The 21,232-nt window shown below is 42.6% G+C and overlaps 1 protein-coding gene across 4 annotated transcripts in view; it reads left to right on the forward strand.

Moving 5' to 3' along the window:
* Positions 1-21,232, forward strand: part of CARMIL1 (capping protein regulator and myosin 1 linker 1) — a 312,625-nt gene that overhangs the window by 213,473 nt on the left and 77,920 nt on the right. For all 4 annotated transcript variants that reach the window (XM_058285333.2, XM_058285334.1, XM_058285335.2 and 1 more), the window contains exons 21-24: positions 5,923-6,095; positions 7,427-7,495; positions 9,858-9,951; positions 16,623-16,721. In XM_058285333.2, the coding sequence (XP_058141316.1) occupies positions 5,923-6,095; positions 7,427-7,495; positions 9,858-9,951; positions 16,623-16,721 (435 nt within the window). The remainder of the gene's footprint in view (positions 1-5,922; positions 6,096-7,426; positions 7,496-9,857; positions 9,952-16,622; positions 16,722-21,232) is intronic.

Below are 21,232 nucleotides of genomic sequence, written 5' to 3' on the forward strand. Positions count from 1 at the left end.
AATCTAGTTGACTTTATGACCTTATGTCATGCTGAGAAACATAACATTGCTAATTTGAATTTCATCTGTTAATTAGGTAGAACTGTAAGAGACTAAGAAAGTTGTCCCCAGTCTTCAATTGCTTCTCAAGTGCTAGTATATTCCTTATATTTTTTTCCCTTTCAGTTGCTCCTGACCAAGACTTGGTTGAGGGTATAGAAATTTAATTTCAAATAGCATCCTGTTTTTATTTGCCCTTTCAAATTCACGAGAAAAAAGATAAAAGTATTTTATGGGCAAAGGAAGAAGCTATATTATTCCATTTAATTTAGAGCTAGTGTGTTGCACCTTATCTTTTACTGATGCTGTTTGAGATTTTGGGCACTAAAACTCAGCTTCTGCAGTTTCTACAATCCTCATGAGTGTGTATTCCTGCTACGAAGTCAGCCTTCAGGTTGCGTTATAGCTGCTTTCATCATGAGAGTGAGTTCTTATATCAATCATGTGAGGTATGCCAAACTGAAAAAATACCACCTTTTTCCTTTAGAATTCCTACAGGGTAATAGCAAATTCTGTTACAGCTGTCAGCTAATGTTTCTGGGAAAGCTCAGGAGCTGATTTAGTTTGCTAAAAGCTGCTGGGAGCAATATAACAGAAATGGGTTGGCTTTTACGTTGGGAATTTGTTAGGTTAAAAGCTTACAGTTCTGAGGCTGTGAAACTGTCCAAGTCAAGGCATCATCATCAGATGTTTTCTCCCTGAGCTGTGGGCCATCAGCACATGGCGTCTGTTTGTCTCTCCCCTCCCCTCTGGGCCTCGTTGCTTTCAGCTTCTGGCTAAAGTGGCTTCTGATCTCAGTGTCTGTGTTCTGTTAATTTTGGCTTAGGCTCCCAGGACCTTCTCTCAGATTTGGCTTCCTCTCTGCTGCCCTTTTCTGTATTGGTGGCCAGTTAAAGGATTGAGACCCACCCTGGGTCATGCAGTCTTATCTTTAGAAGGCCCTCAGCTGAAGTTACATCATCAAAGGTCCCACCTATGGTAGGTTTACAGGCACTGGAATGGATTAGCTGTAAGAACAGGATTTTCTGGGGTCCACAGAAGCCTCAGACTGCCCCAGGAGCCATGTATGTGGGGACTGGAACTTTTCTCTCTTGTCCCTGCCCATCCCTCCTTGGCAGTCAAGGGAAAATTCTGTACTCTGGTCTCTTCTTCGTGTGGATATACTCTCCAGCCAGTGGGTTAGAAAGTGAAATTCATTATTGTTTAGTGAATTCAAGCACTTCCTTTGTCCTCATTTGTTAATAAAACCCATATTTTGTTTTTCTCATACTTGGCTATTAATGTTGGGGTGTAATTAGAATGCAACTTGTATTTTTCAGAACTTAGGCTGCTTTATGTATTTAATTTGACTTTGCATCACTCTGCTTTATTTGGGTTTTTCAAATATTCCCAGTTTTGGCCTAGTTTTGAAAGATTGGGAAAGCTATTATTATTGTTTATATTCATCCCAAAATTATTTGTTTCTTAGCACACGTTTAGGAAAAACACATTTATTAATTTAATGGCTTGCTTATTGCATAAGGATCTTCACAGTCTGTTTTTTACAATTTTGAAAGTCTTTTTAAAGATAATTTTGTTATTTAAAATATGCCTAAAAGCACATTTGGAGAAGGTATATGAAATATAAATTCTGTTGAGTTCTACTTTGACTAGGGTGTTGCTATTAATGTACAATGAACAGCATTTAATGTTCATGTCATTGACAAGTAGATGACTCTTTCAAAAGCAGCTATCATTTGCTTTATTCTTCTTGTGAACTAATAATGTGCCAAGTAAGTTAAAATAATTAGGAATTGTGCTATATGACCAAAAAAAATTCCACTGATAACTGGCAAAATTAAGCTCAGTTTAAAGAAAATTTGAAGCGAAGTGTTTTAAATATGTTAAAGTAATCTTTTTGCTTCTTACATTCTGACCTTATGTTTGTACAGTTTGTTCTTTGGCAGCCCCTGGAATGCTTTATTGGTCCAGCTTTGCACATTTTTTTCTGTTGGAAAACGTAGATACCCGTGGGCTCCAATGTCGCCTTCAGCTATAGACAGTGGGTGCCAGGCTGCTGCACCCTGCCCCATGGGATGATAACATTATCATCTGCACCTAAGGTGGCAGGAAATCTTGTTTCAGTTACTATATGCAAAGCCATGTTGTAACCAGTGGGGCAGAATATGTTTCTCTTGGGAGTGCCTGTAGCAAGGAAACAGATTCTTGGTTTAAGCATGTTCAGCTATGAAAAGAAATAGTGGGATTTCAAATAGTAATGTTCCATGGAAGTGCAGTAAATCAAGAAAGGGTGACCTTATAAATATGCATGCAATTCAGGCTGTTCTGTTCGCATTAATGACTCTGCCTATTATTTTTAAGTGTTAACTGGGGTGTATTAGAATTTGAGTGTAGTACTGGAATTGTTACTTGCTAGCTTGCAGAATTGACAGTTTTCCAGTATTAGGAAGAAGCCTTCATATATAACTTTTGTTAGCAGTTGAATAGAGATTGTTGAAGTGATGAGAGATGTGATTATGGCTTTTGTATTAAAGTAATATTGCATTGTTTTAAATCTTAAGTTTCCTGAGTCTGAAGCAGTTACATTTTTTTTTTCTGTTCCCTTACATGTAGGATCTCAGTGTCCTTGCTAAACCATCTCAGTCTAAACCTATGCATGCTTCTTGTCTGAGGATTTAATTGCCTTAACACTCTCCATGCCATTTTACTTTTAAAAATTGATTCCAATGAGTATTACCTTTTATATGTTACCATAGATGTGTTATGACTGGGAGACATACGCAAACTTGGACACTATACCAAACCTATCTTGCTGCCCTGGCAGTATCTGAGTCTTAAACCATGGACACCCTCCTCCTGGCTCTGGGAACCTTGTTGTAGATGCACCTCTCCCAGGACACTGGTTTGGAAGCCCGTGTTCAGTGGGTGACCAGACAGAGAGACCCTGGCTGGGTGCCTGTGCCATCACCCAGACCACCCGAGAGCACGGGGTGCTAATCCCATGGGCTGCCATGGAACTTGATCACAGATAACCCTAAGAGCTGCTTCCAGAGTCCTCCTCCTTGCAATGCCGGAGCTGCTCATGGACTAAACGCGTAGAATTACGTGTGGCTGGGCCAGGATAGACCGCCCCAGGCAGCCCAGAAGGTGGCCACATCCCCCAGGAAGCCGAAATTGTGTTAAGTAGAGCCATAAAGTCCTGGAGTTCTCCCTCCCTTCATTAGTTCAGTTAAGGCTTAAGTCAAGAATTGTAAATTCAGAAGCTGGTGAGGCTGGGAAGGCAACATAAGCAAGTCCAGCGAGCTGGGGATAAGTCAGCTGGAAACCCAGGTAACTTTTTCTTGTCCAGATCCTGTGCCGGCCAAACCAAAGCTGCCTGCAGGCCTAGGGGCTCTCAGTCTCTGACTTACATGGACAGTGAGTGGGCTGGTTTGGATTCACTGTTGAGCTTATCTATGAAGGAATTTTGTAGTTCACACCTGTTTCTTTTGATATTTTAAAACCATTGGTGTGTTTTCTGATTGATACTTTTAAGATCAAATTAAGGGGGTGGTCACCTAACTGATCTTGGATGAGCTAATAGAGGCAGTGTGGTACAGTGGTTAAGACAGTGGAATCTGCCACCAAACTGTCTCAGTTTGAATCCCCGTCCAACTACTTTCTAACTGTGTGATCCTGTTTGAGTCATGTAACCTCTCTGTGCCTCAGGTTCTCATTTGGAAATGGGGATAATAGTAGCTCCTACGTGTTGGATTAGTGGGAGGCTTAAATGAACAAATATATACATAAAAAGCTTCAATAGTGGCTAACCATAGGAAGTGTTCACTAAATACTAGCTGTTATTAATCCTGGCAGGATTTTATTTTTGTATTTGTCCTCTATGATTATTTTAAGGGATCATTTCACTTTGTATGAAAATAAAATGGATAAAAAGGCACAGTGTAGCCATACTGAAGCTAAGACATTTTTGTGTAGTGTTTTTATTTGTCTTTCACTGCTTGCATGAGAAGAGGAACGGCTGGTATTCTACACTAAACACAACTGCTTCAAGTTTGACTCCAAAAAGCTTCGTTTTATGCCTGAACCTTCACCTCTCATGTATCAGTGTCTTCTGGCCAGCAGTTTCACAATGAAACACTTTGTGGCATGAGTACATGCCTTATAATTTCCTAATGAGCAGGTCATTGAGTGTGATTGGATTTTTTTCTTCTCAGTTTTCAAACCTTTTTATTTTTAAATACTTTCAAACTTACAGGGAAGACTTATCTTATAGGACACTTAAAAAATAATACAAACCCTTATAGAGAACTCCAATATACTTCCACACCCCCTCAGATATGCAGATCCGCCAGTTTTAACATTTTGCCACATTTGCTGTATCATTCTTTCCTTTCTTCCATCCACCCATCTGTCCATCTATCAATCCATTTCTGAGTGCTTGAGTGCAGGTCATATACATCATGCTCCTTGTATGCTTAATACTGCCATGTACATTTCCTAAGAAAAAGGATTTTCACTTCACTTTTTTTTTAAAGACTTATTTTTTATTTATTTCTCCCTGCATCGTTGTTTGCTCTCTGTGTCCATTTGCTGTATGTTCTTCTGTGTCCACTTGTGTTCTTATTAGCAGCACCAGGAATGTGTCTCTTTGTTGTGTCATCTTGCTGCATCTCCAGCACTCTGTGTGTGCGGCGCCACTCCTGGGCAGGCTGCACTTTTTTTGCATGGGGCAACTCTCCTTGTAGGGGTGCACTCCTTGTGCGTGGGGCTCCCCTATGTGGGGGACATCCCCACGTGGCAAGGCACTCCTTGCACGCATTAGCAGTGTGCGTGGGCCAGCTCACCACACAGGTCAGGAACCCTGAGTCTCCCAAATGCTAGGTGGACACTCTGTCTGTTGAGTCAAATCCCCTTCCCCACGTTTATATAAAGCTTATAACCTTTATTCCAAGATTTTATATGTCCCGATAATGTCCCTTTGAGCCTTTTGTTAGTGCCCATCCAGGATCATGTATAGCATTTAATTGTCATTGTCCCTTTAGTTGCTCTTTTTAAAAAAATAATTTGTGGGAGCATAAGCTTTCCCATCTCAACCCCTCCCAAGCACACCATTCAACGGGATTGATCCCATTGACAATGTTGCAGTACCCTCCCTACCTTCCATTACTAAGACTTTCCCATCTCCCCACACAGGCCCTCCCCCCATTACATACTGACTCCCCACTCCCCCCCATCCCCTGCACCTGGCCACCTGCACTCTAATTTCTGTCTCTGAAATTGCATATTCTCCAATATTTTCTTTGTAATTACCACGGCGCTTAAATCTAACATCCTGATTCTGTAACAACCGGGTTTGCTTTGGTACTAGTTTCAATAGTATATATAAACCGTGTGCCTTGCCCCTCTGCCCCCCCGTCTAATGTAGTTCTTGTAACATATTATATGTTTATGCGTTTAGTTCAAAACCACTGGTTTTATCATTACATTTTTTAATATTGCTTTTTAAAATTTTTTATTAGAGAAGTGGTGGGTATATAGAACCATCATGCATAAAACACAGGATTTCCATATACCACCCCCCCCACCACCAACGCTTTGCACTGGTATGGTACATTTGTAACAATTGATGACAGTATGTGTTTATAATTGTATAAAATGATACAATTGTGTAACTGCATGGTCCACTGTTTAACTTAGGGTTCATTGCTTGTGTTATGCAGTCCCATGGATTTTTTGTTTAAAACTTGTATCCTATTACCGTACCTACTACCCAACACTTCCCCGTTCAACCGCATTCCTGTATACGCTCCAGCCCCGTTAATTCCGCTCGCCTCGTGCTGCCCGCGAGACTGTTGTGAGCGCTGCGTGTTGTTCACCCCACAGCCCCTGCAGTCGCTGTCCCTGGCAGACTCGAAACTCAAGACCGAGGTCACCATCATCATCAACGCCCTGGGAAGCAACACGTCCCTGACCAGAGTGGACATCAGTGGGAACGGGATGGGCGACATGGGCGCGAAGATGCTGGCCAAAGCGCTGCAGATCAACACCAAGCTCAGGTGGGCTGGCGGGCGCCGGGAGCTGAGGGATGGGTGCTCGTCTCCGAGGAGAGCCCTGGCCAGGACGCCAACAACCAGCGCCCCAGAGCCCGGCTCTGCCCCAGGGGCCGGCCGGGAGGAAGAGGAGAGAGGCTCAAGTCTTCTGGCAACATACTGGGGAGGAGGTTCCCAGATCCCTTCCCGCTGGTGTCTTGAGTATTTCTATCGTGAAGTAAAACGCGGCTGGCTGAGAACCGCTGCATTTCCTGTTTCTCGTCATCGCTGCAGGCTGACCACTGTGGGGGCAGAAGCATGAGAATTAGGGGGGCGTGCAGCAGCACCAAATGTACAGGGCTGGGAAAGGTAACCCCAGGGGCTCCCCTGTACTTGGCAGTGAGCCCAAGGTCTTATCTCCCCGCCAGTGTAAAGACTTAAAACCCAAGGGTACACGAAAGAGGTCCAGTGGTTCAAAGGCAAGTTCACCCTGTCCGGCAGTCTGGCGGATGAAGAGTTAATTTGCGTTGCCTCTCAAGGGCTCTTTCTTGATGTTTCCAATTGCTGTCCAGTGTAAGCCTCTGGACCTTCTTTCTAAACAGAAGCCCAAAGCTAAAAACCACAGCAATTTCTTTGAAGGTCAGGATGTTTGCGAAGAAGGTCATCGGGATTAGGAAGGGAATGTAATTTAAGTTGGAAGGCTGGGATCTTCCAGACAAATAAAACCGCTTTATCGGTCAGGGTGAGTTGACGGATTCTCCAATGCCTCTAAAATGTGTAAATACTGAAGGCAAAATACTCTTCTTCCGAAGTAGATTTTATGTTTAAAAAAATAAGCAACCCCGTATTTATAGTAGCTGAGGATTTGCCAGCAGAGCGAGCAAAGTGGTAGCGGTTCTTAAGTGTGCTAATCACACCACGTCAGGGCAATGATGAAAACACAAGAAAACATGACAGTGTTCCTTGTGGTTTTTTTTGGAATGGAAAAAGTCTCAGTGTAGCATCTTTTGGAAACAGTCCCAGCCTCAGGCAGGAATGCTGGAATACTATTGGGAGAATATCTGAGAAATTGGGTTTTTGGGTTTTCTTGCTCTAGAGCATCAGGTAACTTAATGGTGAGTTAATGTGTCTGTAGTTGCTTTTATGTAGTTTCTCCACCGAACTTGAGTGGCGAATGTGTCAAGACTATAATGCTGGGGAAATACTTGTCCTCATTTTCTTTGAAACAGAGATGAGCATTACTCTTTGCTCACGTGATGCCATTGTACTGTTACTTATAAGAGATTTATGTTTAACGGGCGAGTTGTTTCCTCCGTTCCTAAATGTCTGATCGTTGATGTGATTTGGTTTTCAAACAGGACTGTGATATGGGACAAGAACAACATCACCGCACAAGGCTTTCAAGATATAGCAGTTGCTATGGAAAAGTAAGTTTTCATTAGGGTTTCTTTCTGGAAAAACAACACCCAAAGCTCCCAGGGTCTCTGTATTTTCTGTAGGGTAATAGGAGTGGCGATAACTTGGGAGTCAGAAGAGCCGGGCATAGGTTGTTGCTCACTGACCAAGGGACCTTGGAAGACACTGACTTCTCCTGCTGTGAGTTTCCTCATCTGGAAACTGAGGGCAGAGACGCCCAGCTTCCTAAGCCCCCCCACCGAGGTCAGGATTGGGTGGGGCAGTGGAGAGACCCGTGCGATGGGTGCCTTCGTCAACCTCCCGTGCTTTCACCATCTTTTTCTGTCGAGTCTTGCTTTTTTGCCCATCATGACAATTTATAATCTGGGGGTGAGAAAAAAGCAGAGGCCCACATATGAAAAATGGACTAGAAATGGTAAGCCCACGGCTGCCTTTTGTCAGGACTATGAAGGGCTTTCCTTATTATCTCAGGAACTAAAGTCTGCAGTTATTATTTACTCTCCCTATGTGTGCAAAATGCCAGCAAAGGAAATGAAAGAAATCTAACACTGGACATGGGTGGGGAAAAATGCGAGGAATCTGACCCTTCCTGAGCTTCGCAGTGCTCAAACTGCATTGTTGTACGTGCACAGGTGGTCAGAGCAGTTCATCTGCATGAATGCAGAAATGGGCGCGGCATTACACGAGAGGGGCTGTGAAGGGGGGTGGGAACAAGGGACCCATAGCGGCTGAGCTGAGCCGCTTCCCTGGGGACAGTGAGGAAGTGCTCACTGGTGTGTGTTTTCCCAGCTCCCCTCCTTACCTGAGGCCCCCCAGGAGGAGCTCCCATGCCCCCCTGATGCCGCCAGCACAACCCTGGACTGACAATTCTAAGCTCTCCATTCTGTCCCCAGTTCTGTCACCACCCTCTGAGCTTGGCCAAAGCCTTCTCTCTCTGGCTAATTCTTGCATAAAATCGGGCTGAATTATCTCTAAATGCCCACCAGTTCTACATCCCATGGCTCTACTTCAGCCAGCAGGTCAAAGTTGTTGTCACCACAAGCTCCCAAGGCTCAGCCCCCCAGCCCTTTCCCTATTATAAATTATAAGGCCCAGGTTTTACTTGCGTGGCCATCATGGCAGAGGAAAAATGGAGAGAACAGGGCGCAGAGGGCAGGAACAGAGGTCCAAAGGCGAGATAGCGCTTTCAGGCCTTGCGCCTGCTTTTTGAACCGTTAATTATTCCTCCCCTTTGCTAATGGCAGGGGAGGAGGTCCGGCTGTTTGCTGTTCTGATTGGTTACCCCACCCATCAGTCCCCTGGGAGGGTCCAGTGATAAAGTCCTTGAGGAATATCGGGGGGTTCTCCTGGCTTCTGGAGGAAATCCTGTACTGAATGGCAGAATCTTGGGGAGGGTCCTCCGGCAGCCGTCTTGGAGTTATTGATGTCCACGTGGACTCTCTGCCAGGTTCCAGGCCCGCCTATTGATTCTCTGTCTTACTAGCCAGCTTCATTTGGTGGGGGAGAGAAGACTTGTCCAGTGTTGGGGTTTGGCTACGGAAGCAGGTGGTAGGGTCACGTGGGTACGTACTTAGTCTGTAGCCAGGTTACAGGGCTACAGGCCGGAGTCTAAATTCAAAGTCCTGTGTGTCTTCCTCATGCAAAAATGACTTGTTCTGTCCTCTTCTGTGTAACTGGCCGATCCATGGCAGTGAGATAACAGACACGGCAGCCCACAATATCTTCCGCTGGTTTCTAGAGCCTGATGGACTTGGGTGTGGATCTTGGATGCAAACGGAAGGACTGGCAGGGGTCGGGGTGCTGGCCAGGCCGCTCCCCAGTGGTGTTCTCAGGACGGTGCCCTGCTCTTGGGCTTGTTAGCTTGAAGGAGCCCCGAGGTGGAGCCGTCTAGTGCTGCGGGTGCTTCCAACGGCCTCGCTTTGCAAGCGAATGCTCCACGTTTCTTTTTGTCTTTTTGCCTCTACCAGTTCGGGTCTGGCTGTCGCATATAATCACGGTGATCATCCAGGTACATTCAGGTCCATTGGTTACCGGTTATTAAAACGCAAGGACTTTGTTATAGTCTTGAGTCTGCTGCTGTCTTTCCAGTCCTAATATGCAAGTGTGGTCATGATGTAATTCAAAACCCAAAGCACGCACCAAAACTCTGTCCTTCAGAGTTGTGCCAGGTTTGCACGACGGCATGCGCTAGTGAGGCCAGCTGTGGTGCTGCGTGTGTTACCTGGAAAAGGTGGGTCTGCATTCTAGGGGCTGGCATGGTCTGGTGAGTTAGAATTTTCTAAGTTACTTTTGCAGCTTCATTTTTCAAAGCGTGCAGAATTAAGGTAATGGGGGGTATTTTAAAATAAGCTTACCGTTTTCTCCCTTTCTTAGGAATTACACGTTGAGATTTATGCCGATTCCTATGTATGATGCTGCTCAAGCCCTAAAAACAAACCCTGAAAAAACAGAAGAGGCTCTACAGAAGGTACTGAAGACTCAACAGCTCAATTACAATAAATTCACTTTTGAATTGAACTGTGTTCTTAATGATTCTGAACATTTGAGTAGTACTTTTAGTTTACAAAGCTTTCTTCACATTATCTTAATTCTTATTCTCATGACTGCTATGATGCGTGACTGGGAGGAATAAAAAAAGGAAGACTAAAACTTGATGTGAAATTTAAGTAGAATAAAGAAGCATCCTTGCAACATCACATGCCAGAGCTTCAGCACCGCTAACTTCCCAGCCGTCCTGTGGAGAATGTGTGTCATGACGTGGACACCCTCTCCACCCTTCGTCCTTAATGGATAGAACTGCCTCCCTTCTTCATCAAGAAATTTGGGTGTTCCTGAGATTGTCCTCCATGGTTTTTGTCTGAAAATGTGTCTGATCCCATAACCGTTCTTCCTTCCTCCCTTACAAACTCAGAGGATGATGTCCCTTTCCTCTTGAAAGCCCAGCCATCCACCAGGGCCTTTGACCTCCCTTCTCTGTCCTGTTCTGGAAAATTCCCTGTGAATCATTCCTTCACTCTCCCCTATGTTCGTCCTTTTCCATGAGTACTTTTCTCTCTGTTCTTAAGATATGCCTGAACATTTCCCATCTGAAAAACCACTCACTATCGTGGTGTTTTGGGAACCTCTGAAATCTTTTCTCCTCTCCGTTCTCTCTCCTCTGCCAGTATGGGCCTTCATGCAATCTCCCCAGCCCCCCCTTCCTTTCCCACAGCCTCCTTAGCCAACCAGTCACCAAGTCTACCAATAGTATAGCAAAAATCCCTCCGTGAGCCCTCCTCCCTTTATTCCAATTAAAGCTGCCTTCGTTCACGCTTCATCGTAGCTCTCCAGGATTATTGCTACAGCTTCCTTGGCCTAGTGTCAATTCCTGCCTCCACTCTTCTATTTCCAGGGCTGTAGTCGAAAATAGCCATCTTATAGGGTAACTCTGAACAGACTAAAACCTTCCTTCCCTCCCTCCCCAGTGGTGTCAGGATAAAGCCTGGTCTCCTTTAACACAGAACGGAATTTTCTGCACCATCCATCTCCTTTCCACCCCTAACTGCATCTCTTTCCATCCCTTACCGTTCATTTTGCTCCACCCTGGGAACTTGTTGGAAATACAGTCTTGGGCCCAGAAACTCTGGAGGAGGTGGGCCTCAGGAATCTGTGTCATAAGCTCTCCTAACGATTGCAGAGTGTGAGTGCCACTGCTCTAGACCCGGCCCACTGCTCTAGACCAGGCCACGCTCATGCTTTCCCCACCGCATAGAGAGCACCGTGGATGCCTGCTGAGATGGCCGTCCAGTGTCAGCTCGCCCAGAAACCTTCTCATAATTCCCCTTCCCCTGGGTGGGTGGTTTTCTCTAGGTTTCCTGTGCTTCACACTGACCTCTGCGACATGTTTTAAATTGTCTGTCTCCGTGTCTTAAATTATCTGTCTCCATGTCTTTTTCTCCCCGTGGACTTTGGACTCCTTGAAGGCAAAGCCTATGTAGTATTGTTATTTTTTTAAATGCTTATTGTAGTAACAAATATACAACTTAAAATTTCCCAAATTAGCCGTCAAAGTGTACAAATCAGTAATAGTAATTACATTTGCAATATTATGCTACTATCATTAATATCCATTACTCCAACTTTTTTATCACCTCAAACAGAAACTCTGTACCCATTAAGCAATAACTTCCTCTTCCCATCCCATGCCCCTGGCCCCTGGTAACTTATAATCTACTATCTGTCTTTATGAAGTTTGCTTGCATTTTTAATCCTTTTTATAACCAGCAGCTAGCATAACGCCTGTCATTCATGCTTGGGCACCCCTTAGACATTTGTTGGAAAGAAGGGAATAAGATTTTGGGGCCAGCTTCAGTGTGGTAAAAGAAGTACCCAGGATTTGGATTCAGATATTCTGACTTCAAATCCAACTTTTCCCAGCTTTGCAATAGTCAATAAATTACTTACTTTTTCTGTACCTTTTTAAAAAAAATTAATTTTTTCTTCTTTATTTTCTTTTAATGTTACATTAAAAAAATATGAGGTCCCCATATACCCCCCACCCCACCCCTCCCACATCAACAACCTCTTCCATCATCGCGGCACATCCACTGCACCTGGCGAATACATTCTGGAGCACCGCTGCACCACATGGACAGTGGTCCATAGCTTCATGTATAAAGTTGGAAAAATAAAGCCATGCCTTTACTATGGTTAGGCTAATACTTAACATACAGTTCTTACTGGATAGCTGACACTGTTTTTAGTGCTCCTCATAAGTTAACACATTTAATTAAAGAAAGCCATGAGCCTCCATGGGTGTGGAGGCTAAGTAATTGACCTAAAGTGACAGAAAGGATCAAAGAGGTAGTCTATGTGAAAAGCAGTTTGCAAACCACAAAGCAACATACACGTTAGGTATCCTTGCACTTTCCAAAAGGATGTTCATCAGCTTACAACAAAAGACATTTTAGAGAAGCCAGGCTGCAAGAGTCAACCCCAACATGTAAAGAGCTTGGAAATTATCACCCCATCCTCACGACCAGGAAAAAGCAGAGCAAGTTGGATTACAGCAGATAGAGCTGGATGACAGGCTCTATTTAAGAAGGAGTTCTTGGGGAACCCAGAGACAGAGGGGAGGAAGCACCAAGGAAAGTAGAGGAAGCTGCAGGCTCTGGCACCCATAGCTACAGAAAACATAAAGTACAGCCTGTCTTCTAGCCAAAATCGCATTAAACCTCAACGCTGCATCTCCTTAATCCCTGATATGAGATGCCCCCATGCCCAGCTTTCAGCAGAAAATTAAAGGGTGTGCTAGGAGGTTAGTCAAAGCAGCCTGAATGCCAGAGCAAGCATTAGACTCAGGCAGAGCTCACACAGATTTAGGGATTGTCAGATAGGAAATTTAGAGTAACTATGACTAATATATTAAGGACTTTAGTGAAAAAAGTAGACAAAATACAAAAAGAGATGGGTAATGTAAACAGATAGCTGGAAACTAATCAAAAGGAAATGCTAGAAACCATGTGGAATCTGAGCCTCCTCTTGACATAGAGGTGCAACGGACACAACCAATCCAAGGACCTCAGAGAAAAGGTGGCAATGGAGTGGGAAAAGTGGACATGGTGGCTGTTGGGTATGGGGAATGGCAGGAAGAGATGAGATGTGGAGGCGCCTTTGGGACTTGGAGTTGCCCTGGATGGTGCTTCAGGGGCAATCACCGGACATTGTAAATCCTCCCAGGGCTCACTGGATGGAATGGGGGAGAGTGTGGGCCATGATGTGGACCAATGACCATGAGGTGCAGAGATACCCAGAGATGTACTTACCAAATGCAATGGATGTGTCATGATGATGGGAGTGAGTGTTGTGGGGGGGGGGGGGGGGAGGGGGAGGGGTGCGGTGGGGGTGGTGGGGTCGAATGGGACCTCATATTTTTTTAATGTAATATTTTTACAAAATCAATAAAAAAAAATCAAAAAAAAAAAAAGGAAATGCTAGAAATAAAAGAACACTAACAGAAATGAAGAGTGCTTTTGATGCGCTCATCAGTAGAAGAATCAGTAAACTTGAAGATAGAAACTTCCCAGGCTGAAATGAAAAGAGAAAAAAAGAATAAAAAACCAAGAACAGAACATCCAAGATCTGTGGGGCAATTGCAAAAGATCTAACATAGATGTGATAGGAAGAGAAAAGAGAAGAAAGGAGGAGAAGAGAAAAGGGGGCAGAAGAAATATTTGAAGTTAAAATGGCTGAGAATTTTACAAGTTTAGTGACAGACACCAACACACCAACCACAGATCCAGGCAGCACTGAGACTACCAAGAAGGATAAGTCATGTCCCCCCGCCCCCCGCAAATCCTTATCTAGGCATATCATATTCAACCTGCAGAAAACCACAGGCAAAGAAAAAAGTCTTTAAAAAAGACCCTGTGGAATGGGACATATCTCACCTGCAGAGGATACTTAGATCAGACTTCTCATCAGAAGCCATGCTAGCAAGAAGTGCAGGGAAATATTTAAAGTGTTGAAAGGAAACCATCACCCCCAACCTCAAATTGTGTATCCAGTGAAATACTCCTTCAAAAGTGAAGGAGAAATACAGTTTCTTGGCCCAGACAAAAACTGAGGGAATTTGTCACCAGGAGACCTGTCTTGAGAAAAAATGTTAAAAGAAGTTGGAAAATGATATAGGTCAGAAGTTCGGATATATATAAAGGAGGTGTTAGAGAAGGAGTCAATGAAGAGAAAGTCTTTTATTTTCCTTGTTCCTAATGGGTCTCCCAGGTGACTTTAATAACACCTCCATATTGGGTGATTAGAGCAAGAGGGTAAGTGAAAAGAATGATCTGGAGAGGAGGAAGGGATTGGATCACTCTTAGGAAGTATCTGCTCTCCCCTGCAACAATATAGTTGTATTTCAAAGTGGACTTAGATTAGTTGTAAATATCTTGCAAATTCTAGGGCAACCACTAGAAAACCTTAAATAATGATGCATTATTTATATGCTAAGAGAAGAGAGAAAATGGAATCATACAAAAAGTTCAGTTAAAATCAGAGAAGGCAGAAAAAGGGGGGAAGATTTAAAAAATTAACAGGTACAGCAGTTATAAACATGATATTAATCCGACCAAATCAGGTCATTTTTTCAGATCAGAACACTAAGATACAGAAAATGGGGGCCAAGGCAAAGGAGGATACAAATTCGTTAACTAGAAAATATATGTTTTTTAAAAAATGAAAAACCAATTACTTTAATGCTCATATTAATTTTTCCTTTTAATACTTAGTGTGTCAAGTTTTCATTTTAACAGATAGAGCCCTAGCCTCTGGACTAAGTATGGTTCTTTACGTTTAGTAAAGAAAAACAATTTTGATTCCATAGTCAATCTTTATAAGTTTGTTGCTGTTGTTTACTACAAAGATCCTTTTAAAACAACAGGACTTTTGCTTCCTGGGCTGGTGCTATTTCCAGCAATGAGACTGACCCAGATTGCCCTATGCTGACCAGGGGTCCCAGGAAATTTGGTCATCATCCTTTGGCCCTTCCTTTTGATTGACCTTACTTTGCCACCCTTTGTCTGAAATGGTGCATGGAAGGAGAGCATGCCCTGCTCAACCTAGATATGAAGAGTTGCAATGGTGGGGTGTACATGACTGATGGTGAAGACCCTTGAGCAATGCTCTTCTTCCTTCCCCTTGAGCTGGTGTTGAAACCAGCTGAGAAGGGTCTCTGACAAATTCCTTCCACGCCGCCAGTACCTGAGCCAGCCTTGGCTGCACTGCCTGCGTCTGAGCTGAGCCCCCCAAATAAACAAACTACCCCCAGAACCAGGCCATAGCTGGTGCTTTATGAGATTGAATGTAAAAGCACAAATGACAAAACAAAAGTCCCCGAAGCTGGATGGCAGTGTGCGCCTATCAGGTTTCAGGGCAAGAATCTTTCTAGAAGAAATGTTTTGCAGTGATGGCAATGTCACCTTGGAAAGGGATGACTTCCTGGGAAACAGCAAAAGCAAGTTAATATAATTTAAAGTCAAGGCATTAATATGTCACTTTAATGATTCGTTTCAAGGATCTTCTTGTCTTTATAATTTCTTCATTTACATTTAGTATAAAGGTACATTTTGTTCTGCTTTATAGTTTCCAGGGATGTTAGTTAATTATAGTCTGCATTTTAATTGTTCCTAATTGATATTAAGTAGTAGTCATTTCAGCATATGGAAAATTAAAATAAAATTGTAATAACAATGAGTGCCTCACAGTTATTAGAAGGTTTTAACCAAGGAACTGTAGTGCCAATTAAAAGCTAAATGGTTAAAAGGTATTTTTAAAAATAAACATAAAAAGAAACCAGATGGTACAGTTTACCCATCTCAAATCATTTTTATAACTCCATCCTTCCCAGTAATTAACCCTTTTTTTGTTCAGTGTATATCATTATATCCAAAAATATCCATTACTTTATTTCAATCCATTTACTACTGTTTGTCCTCTTGAATATTTCAGTTGTCTATACGTGTGAAAGTACAGATGGCCAGACAATTTCAGGATTTCCTATTTTCTGCAGAAACCCATTTTCTTGCTGTAATTTTATTAAAATCAAACCTGTTTTGAGAAAATATGAAAATCTGTCATAAAAATAGTTTATGCCTTGGAGTATACCAACATCTATCTTCCAAAACTTGTAGCTGTTTTATCTTTTTTTTTCCCCCCTTAAAGAATTTTCCATGTACTGGTGGATCCTTCCACTGGAATAAGTCAGAGAGTAAACTGTACTCCTTGGGGAAATTTATTTACCTTCCAAACTGTTTAGTAATTAAACATTTATGAGAGAGAAGGGTTGAGAGTATGTGCAGAAGAGTGAAGAAAAGTCATTAAATGGGGTCTCTAAACCTGTAGGCAATGAAATATTTGCTTGCCTTTGTCTGCTACTTAGTCACATAGAAATTATTCCAGCTACCTGCAAGTTAAGTTTCTAGCCTATAATAAATCATGATGAGGTCTTTTTCCCTCCTCCCATACGTTTTTTGGGGTCAAGACCTGGGCAGTGTGTGTGCTAGAGCTTTGGTTTTAAGTTCAGCAACTGGCTGTGTCACTTATAACTTTATTCTCTACGGAGTCAAAATGCGTTCTTGACAGATGCATGTGCTTCATTTCCAGATAGAGAACTATCTGCTCCGGAATCATGAGACTAGAAAATACCTCCAGGAGCAGGCCTACCGCCTCCAGCAGGGAATTGTCACCAGCACCACCCAGCAGGTAAGAGCAGGTCTCCTCCCGGCACCACCTGTGCTTCCGCTCAGGCTTAGCTTCCCGTCTATGGGCAAAGGCCTCTGGCGTTTGAATCGTAGCCAGACGCAATAAGGAGGGCACAATGGCAGCAACAAATGTAAGTAGATTTTGGAGGGAGATGCAGAGGGAAGAAAATATAGAATAAATCTAGTGACAAATAGGCACTTTTAATCGATGATGATTTTGTACCTTTTAAGATAGCCATTAAAGCTTTTAGATGTATGTATAAATATTAAGGAACTACGAATACAGATAATTAAATCTGAGGGTAGTCAGATTGGCTACTCTACAGACCGTCTGTATCTTTCTCTCTAGTCCCGCATACTTCCATGGGTAGGAAACTAATTTCTAGATTCTTCTGCAGAGTTAAGAGTTTGTTGAATTTTAATTAGTATTTGAGTGCTGATGAGAAACAGATGCTTTTCTGGTTTACTTCATTCCTCTCTTTTCTAGCTAGGTTTGGGGAGTGGAGGACACAAAGAATTAAAATAATTTTTGAATTTAAAGTATAGAATTTTTCCCTCCAAAAATATAAACCCAAAGAAAGGTGCCTAAGATATTTGAGGAAAACCAATAACAGGTCAAAGATGGGCCAGGATAAACCAAAGAACTGAGCCCACATAATGCAGAGTGTAGCAGAAGACTTATTAAAAATTCTTACTAATGTGTTCAGTGGGATTTGGGAGAATACTGTTTCTATAAAGTAAGAATAGACTGAAATGAAAAGGAAATGAAAAAGACCCAGTAGACTCATCCTGGTCAAATTTCAGAACACCTAGCATCAAGAAAAGATACTTAAAGAGTCCTAGAGGGAATAAATGGCTACACAGTCCTTAGCACTGATCTCGATTACTGGAGGGAGAAAGAGGTGGTGTCAGCAAAGCTCAGAGAAGGATTAAGTTTGAGCCAAAATTCTATACTGAGATACTCTGTCAATCAGAGATGAGGATGGAAGAAAAACATTTTCAGACATGGGCTCGGATAATTTCCCCTGACATACCTTAGATGAAAGAGTTACATGAGGACGCTTTCCAGCATTATAATGAAAACCAAGAAAGAAATACATAACAAACTGTTGCAGAAAATAAATCAGAAAAAATTAGAAAAGTTGAAAGGAAAATTTTAAAAATAGCTCCTTGGGGCCAATCTACTTTGAGCAGCAGAAGATAAAAGACCTAAGATTTTGTTTCTTTGTGAGTACTGTAATCATGATTTTGTCATTGCATTTTAATTGGGTTTAAAAATTTAATATCAACTAAGACAAAGGATGACTTATTATTACATAACAGAATGTCAGTTTTGAAAATCTTGATAATGGGAAATTAATGAAACTCACTAGAATTAGGAGTTCAAGAAAGAGAAGTTTGTGATAGCATAAGTAGGCTAGCTAAATTTTTAGTTTTTACTATACAGAATCAACTTATTTTCTATAAGGTATAAAGATTATTTTATTTTAAATGGAAATTCTACTATTCTAAATTTAAAATAGACGCCATCAGAAAAGTTAAAGAAGCAGAAGGTTTCAGAATCTGTAGATTGAGATGAGCTGACGATAGTGAAATTGTGGTCATTTTAGACCATTTTGTATGAAACTGTTTTCTTACTTTGTATACATGCCAGTGTTTTATTTTTATTTTTCTTCAAAGAGAATTTAAAAAGGAGTCCATAATAAAAGCATCAAGTTAGTATTCCAATTAGGTAAAATTATATGTATGACTACATAGATATGCATGGAGATTTGTGAAAGAGAGTTCACCAAATTGTTAATTGTGCTGAACTCAAGTGGGACAGATTAGTTGAGTTTTATCCTCTGATATTTCTCACTGTTGAGTGAACGTTTTACAGTAGACATATATTCATATAAGAAAAGATAAAACTATTTGCATCGAAGAAAAAATAGTTATGAGTATCAGTGAAGTAGCAGGGGATTTTGAGGAAGAAAATATTATTTGGCCCTTAGAAAACTTTTTGTTTTCCCCTGCAAGTGGTTTATATTAGCCTAGTACTTTATGGTTTACTGTTATTTCCTGGTTTTCGTATTTTGACGTTAAATGCAAGGAGAGTGCTGAAATCTTCAATTGAACCCCTGCCTTGGGATTCTTTAAGAGCCACCATAATGCAGGTTTATTTTCTTAATTCAGTAGCTTTCCAACTTTTTCTTCATTCAGAAGGGATTTTTGCCCTTCCAAAAAGTATTCTATAGCAAACTTTACTGCTCATTCTTAAAAGTAAGCTTCATCTTCTCAGTGGGGAGAAACGTGAGCACAGGAGCCGTATGTGGAAGTTTAATTCCACGCAAGTGGCATCATTCTAAATCATTTGGGTCGTTACGGTAAGGATATTGCTGCTTTTCACTTCAGAGGTTTCTTAAGACATTATGACTAGCAGTTTTCACACTTGAAGCTTTTTTAGTTGCTTTAGGGGATATTTACCTTGAAGTTTCCAGAAACCTGAATAAAGACCCTCTGTGACTCTTGCTTCTACAGCTGCCAACCCCAGAGCCAGGACCCATTGCTAGGTGTCAAGGGGACTTCATAGGTGTTTGATGAAATGTTGATGTCCCTAACTGTCCCCGTGTCTGTCTTTGTCTCTTGCCTTTTTTTGCATAGGAAAACCTTTAGAAGCCTCAGCATTCTCCCTCTGCGCCTGGTCCCTTCTTTTCCTGCTCAGAGTCCTCGTGACGTTTTAGTAAAAAGCCTGATAGTAAATATTTGAGACTTTGAGTTCCCTGTGATCGCTGTTGTAACTACTCAGCTCTGCTCCTGCAGCCTGAAGGCAGCCATAGATAATACTTACATGGCTGAGCATGACTGTTCCAATAAAACTTTATTTACAAAAACAGATGGTGGGCCCACAATTGACCCACTTCTGCCCTTCAATCTTCTTTCCCTAAAAAAAAAAAAAAAGGCACTATACTGTCTGCAGCTCCTGACCACGTTGTTTTTGTTCATGTGCAGCTTTTTATACTTGCGGCCATCACTTCTTTGCTCACCACTCACTTTGTAACCTTTTGAAAGGCGGCCTCTGTCCCATGAGTCTACTGAAATGGCTCTCTCAAAAGTTTCCTGGTCACCAAATCCAGGGACCTTTTCTGTTTGTCATCTTTTGATGAAAGGAGGCATGTCCTGCAGTGGTTAGGAACTTGGGCTGGTTAAGTCCAGGATTTAAATTCAGGCTTTGTTATTTGTCATCTGTGTGAGCTGACTCAATCAGTCATTAATCTCTTTAAGCCTCAGTTTCTTCATCTGTAAGATGGGTGTGATGGTAGCCCCTGCTGCAGAGTGTTGCTGTGAGGATTGAATGAGATAATGCAGGCAAAGTACTTGGCCCCTCGCTATCAGTGTTTGTCACTGCTTTTGTAAACATCATCTTTGTTTGACCAGCTCATCTTTCTTAAAACTGACAGCTCGTTCCATTGCCGCTGTGCACTGTTCTCCTGTCTCCTTCTTTATAGCTCTTTCTCTTTCTATCTCCTGATGCAGTCATGTGTCACTGTCTGCACATGTTGCTCTCTTTCCGTGGCTGTCTCATCCACTTCTGCAGTGTTAAGGAGCGTGTCTTGGTGTGAACGACTCCTGCTTGTGTCCTTCAGTCCCTGTTTTCTTCCAGGATACTCCTTTCAGCTGCTGGCTGAGCATTTCCACCCAGATGGCCCTCTTGGTCACGGACTAAGAGACCAAGGTCATCCCCCTAGACTCTTGATTTTGCCATTTCTCTCCATGCCCTCATCGTCCACTGAGGATAGAACCTTAGCATCACCTTGGACTCCTCATTTGCTTTCCTCATCCAGTGATCCCTGGGTTCTGTCCATTGACTGTCCAAGTGTCATTTGTAGCCATTCTCTCTTCTCCATTTCTATTGCCAGCCCTCTTGCCAGGGTTTTCACTGTTTTCATTGACTCTTTGATACCCTCTGTTAGAAAAACAACAAGAACTCTCTACTCATCTCCCATGTCTCCTGCTTTGCACAGCTCATACCTTTTCTCAGTCAGAGACGCTGAGCTCTAGTGTTGATAGGAGAGGGCATTTTTAGATCCTCACTGTTGTGGGAGGAGCTGGGGAAGGGAAGCTAGGAAAGGTGGAGTTGGAGGATCAGGGAAGGAGTCACTAACCAGGCCCCCTGAAGAATGGGTGAAGAGAGGACAGGTTGGAGCTTATGTAAAGGAAATCTGAGTAGCCAGTCTCAGCTTCAGGAATGGATCTCTGATGGGGGTGCTCATGGAGAACTTTATGGGAAGCCGTTTCCTCTGTGAACCCTCAACTCTAGGACTTTTCGGCAAAAGCATCAGTGGAGAAGGGCTGCACACAGAGCAGGGAGCGGCAAGGATGAGCTGGAGGCCCATTGAGCACCTCTGCACCTGTCACTGCCTCCAGCGAGCCTCAGAGAATAAGACTGCTGCTGTGCTGATGCCTCCCAAAGCTCTCACGAGCCCTCTTCTACCCACTGTAACCCAGAACTGGATGAGGGGTGAGGTTGCA

The sequence above is a fragment of the Dasypus novemcinctus genome, chromosome 22 (genome assembly GCF_030445035.2).
Source record: "Dasypus novemcinctus isolate mDasNov1 chromosome 22, mDasNov1.1.hap2, whole genome shotgun sequence".
Classification (NCBI taxonomy): Eukaryota; Metazoa; Chordata; class Mammalia; order Cingulata; family Dasypodidae; genus Dasypus; species Dasypus novemcinctus.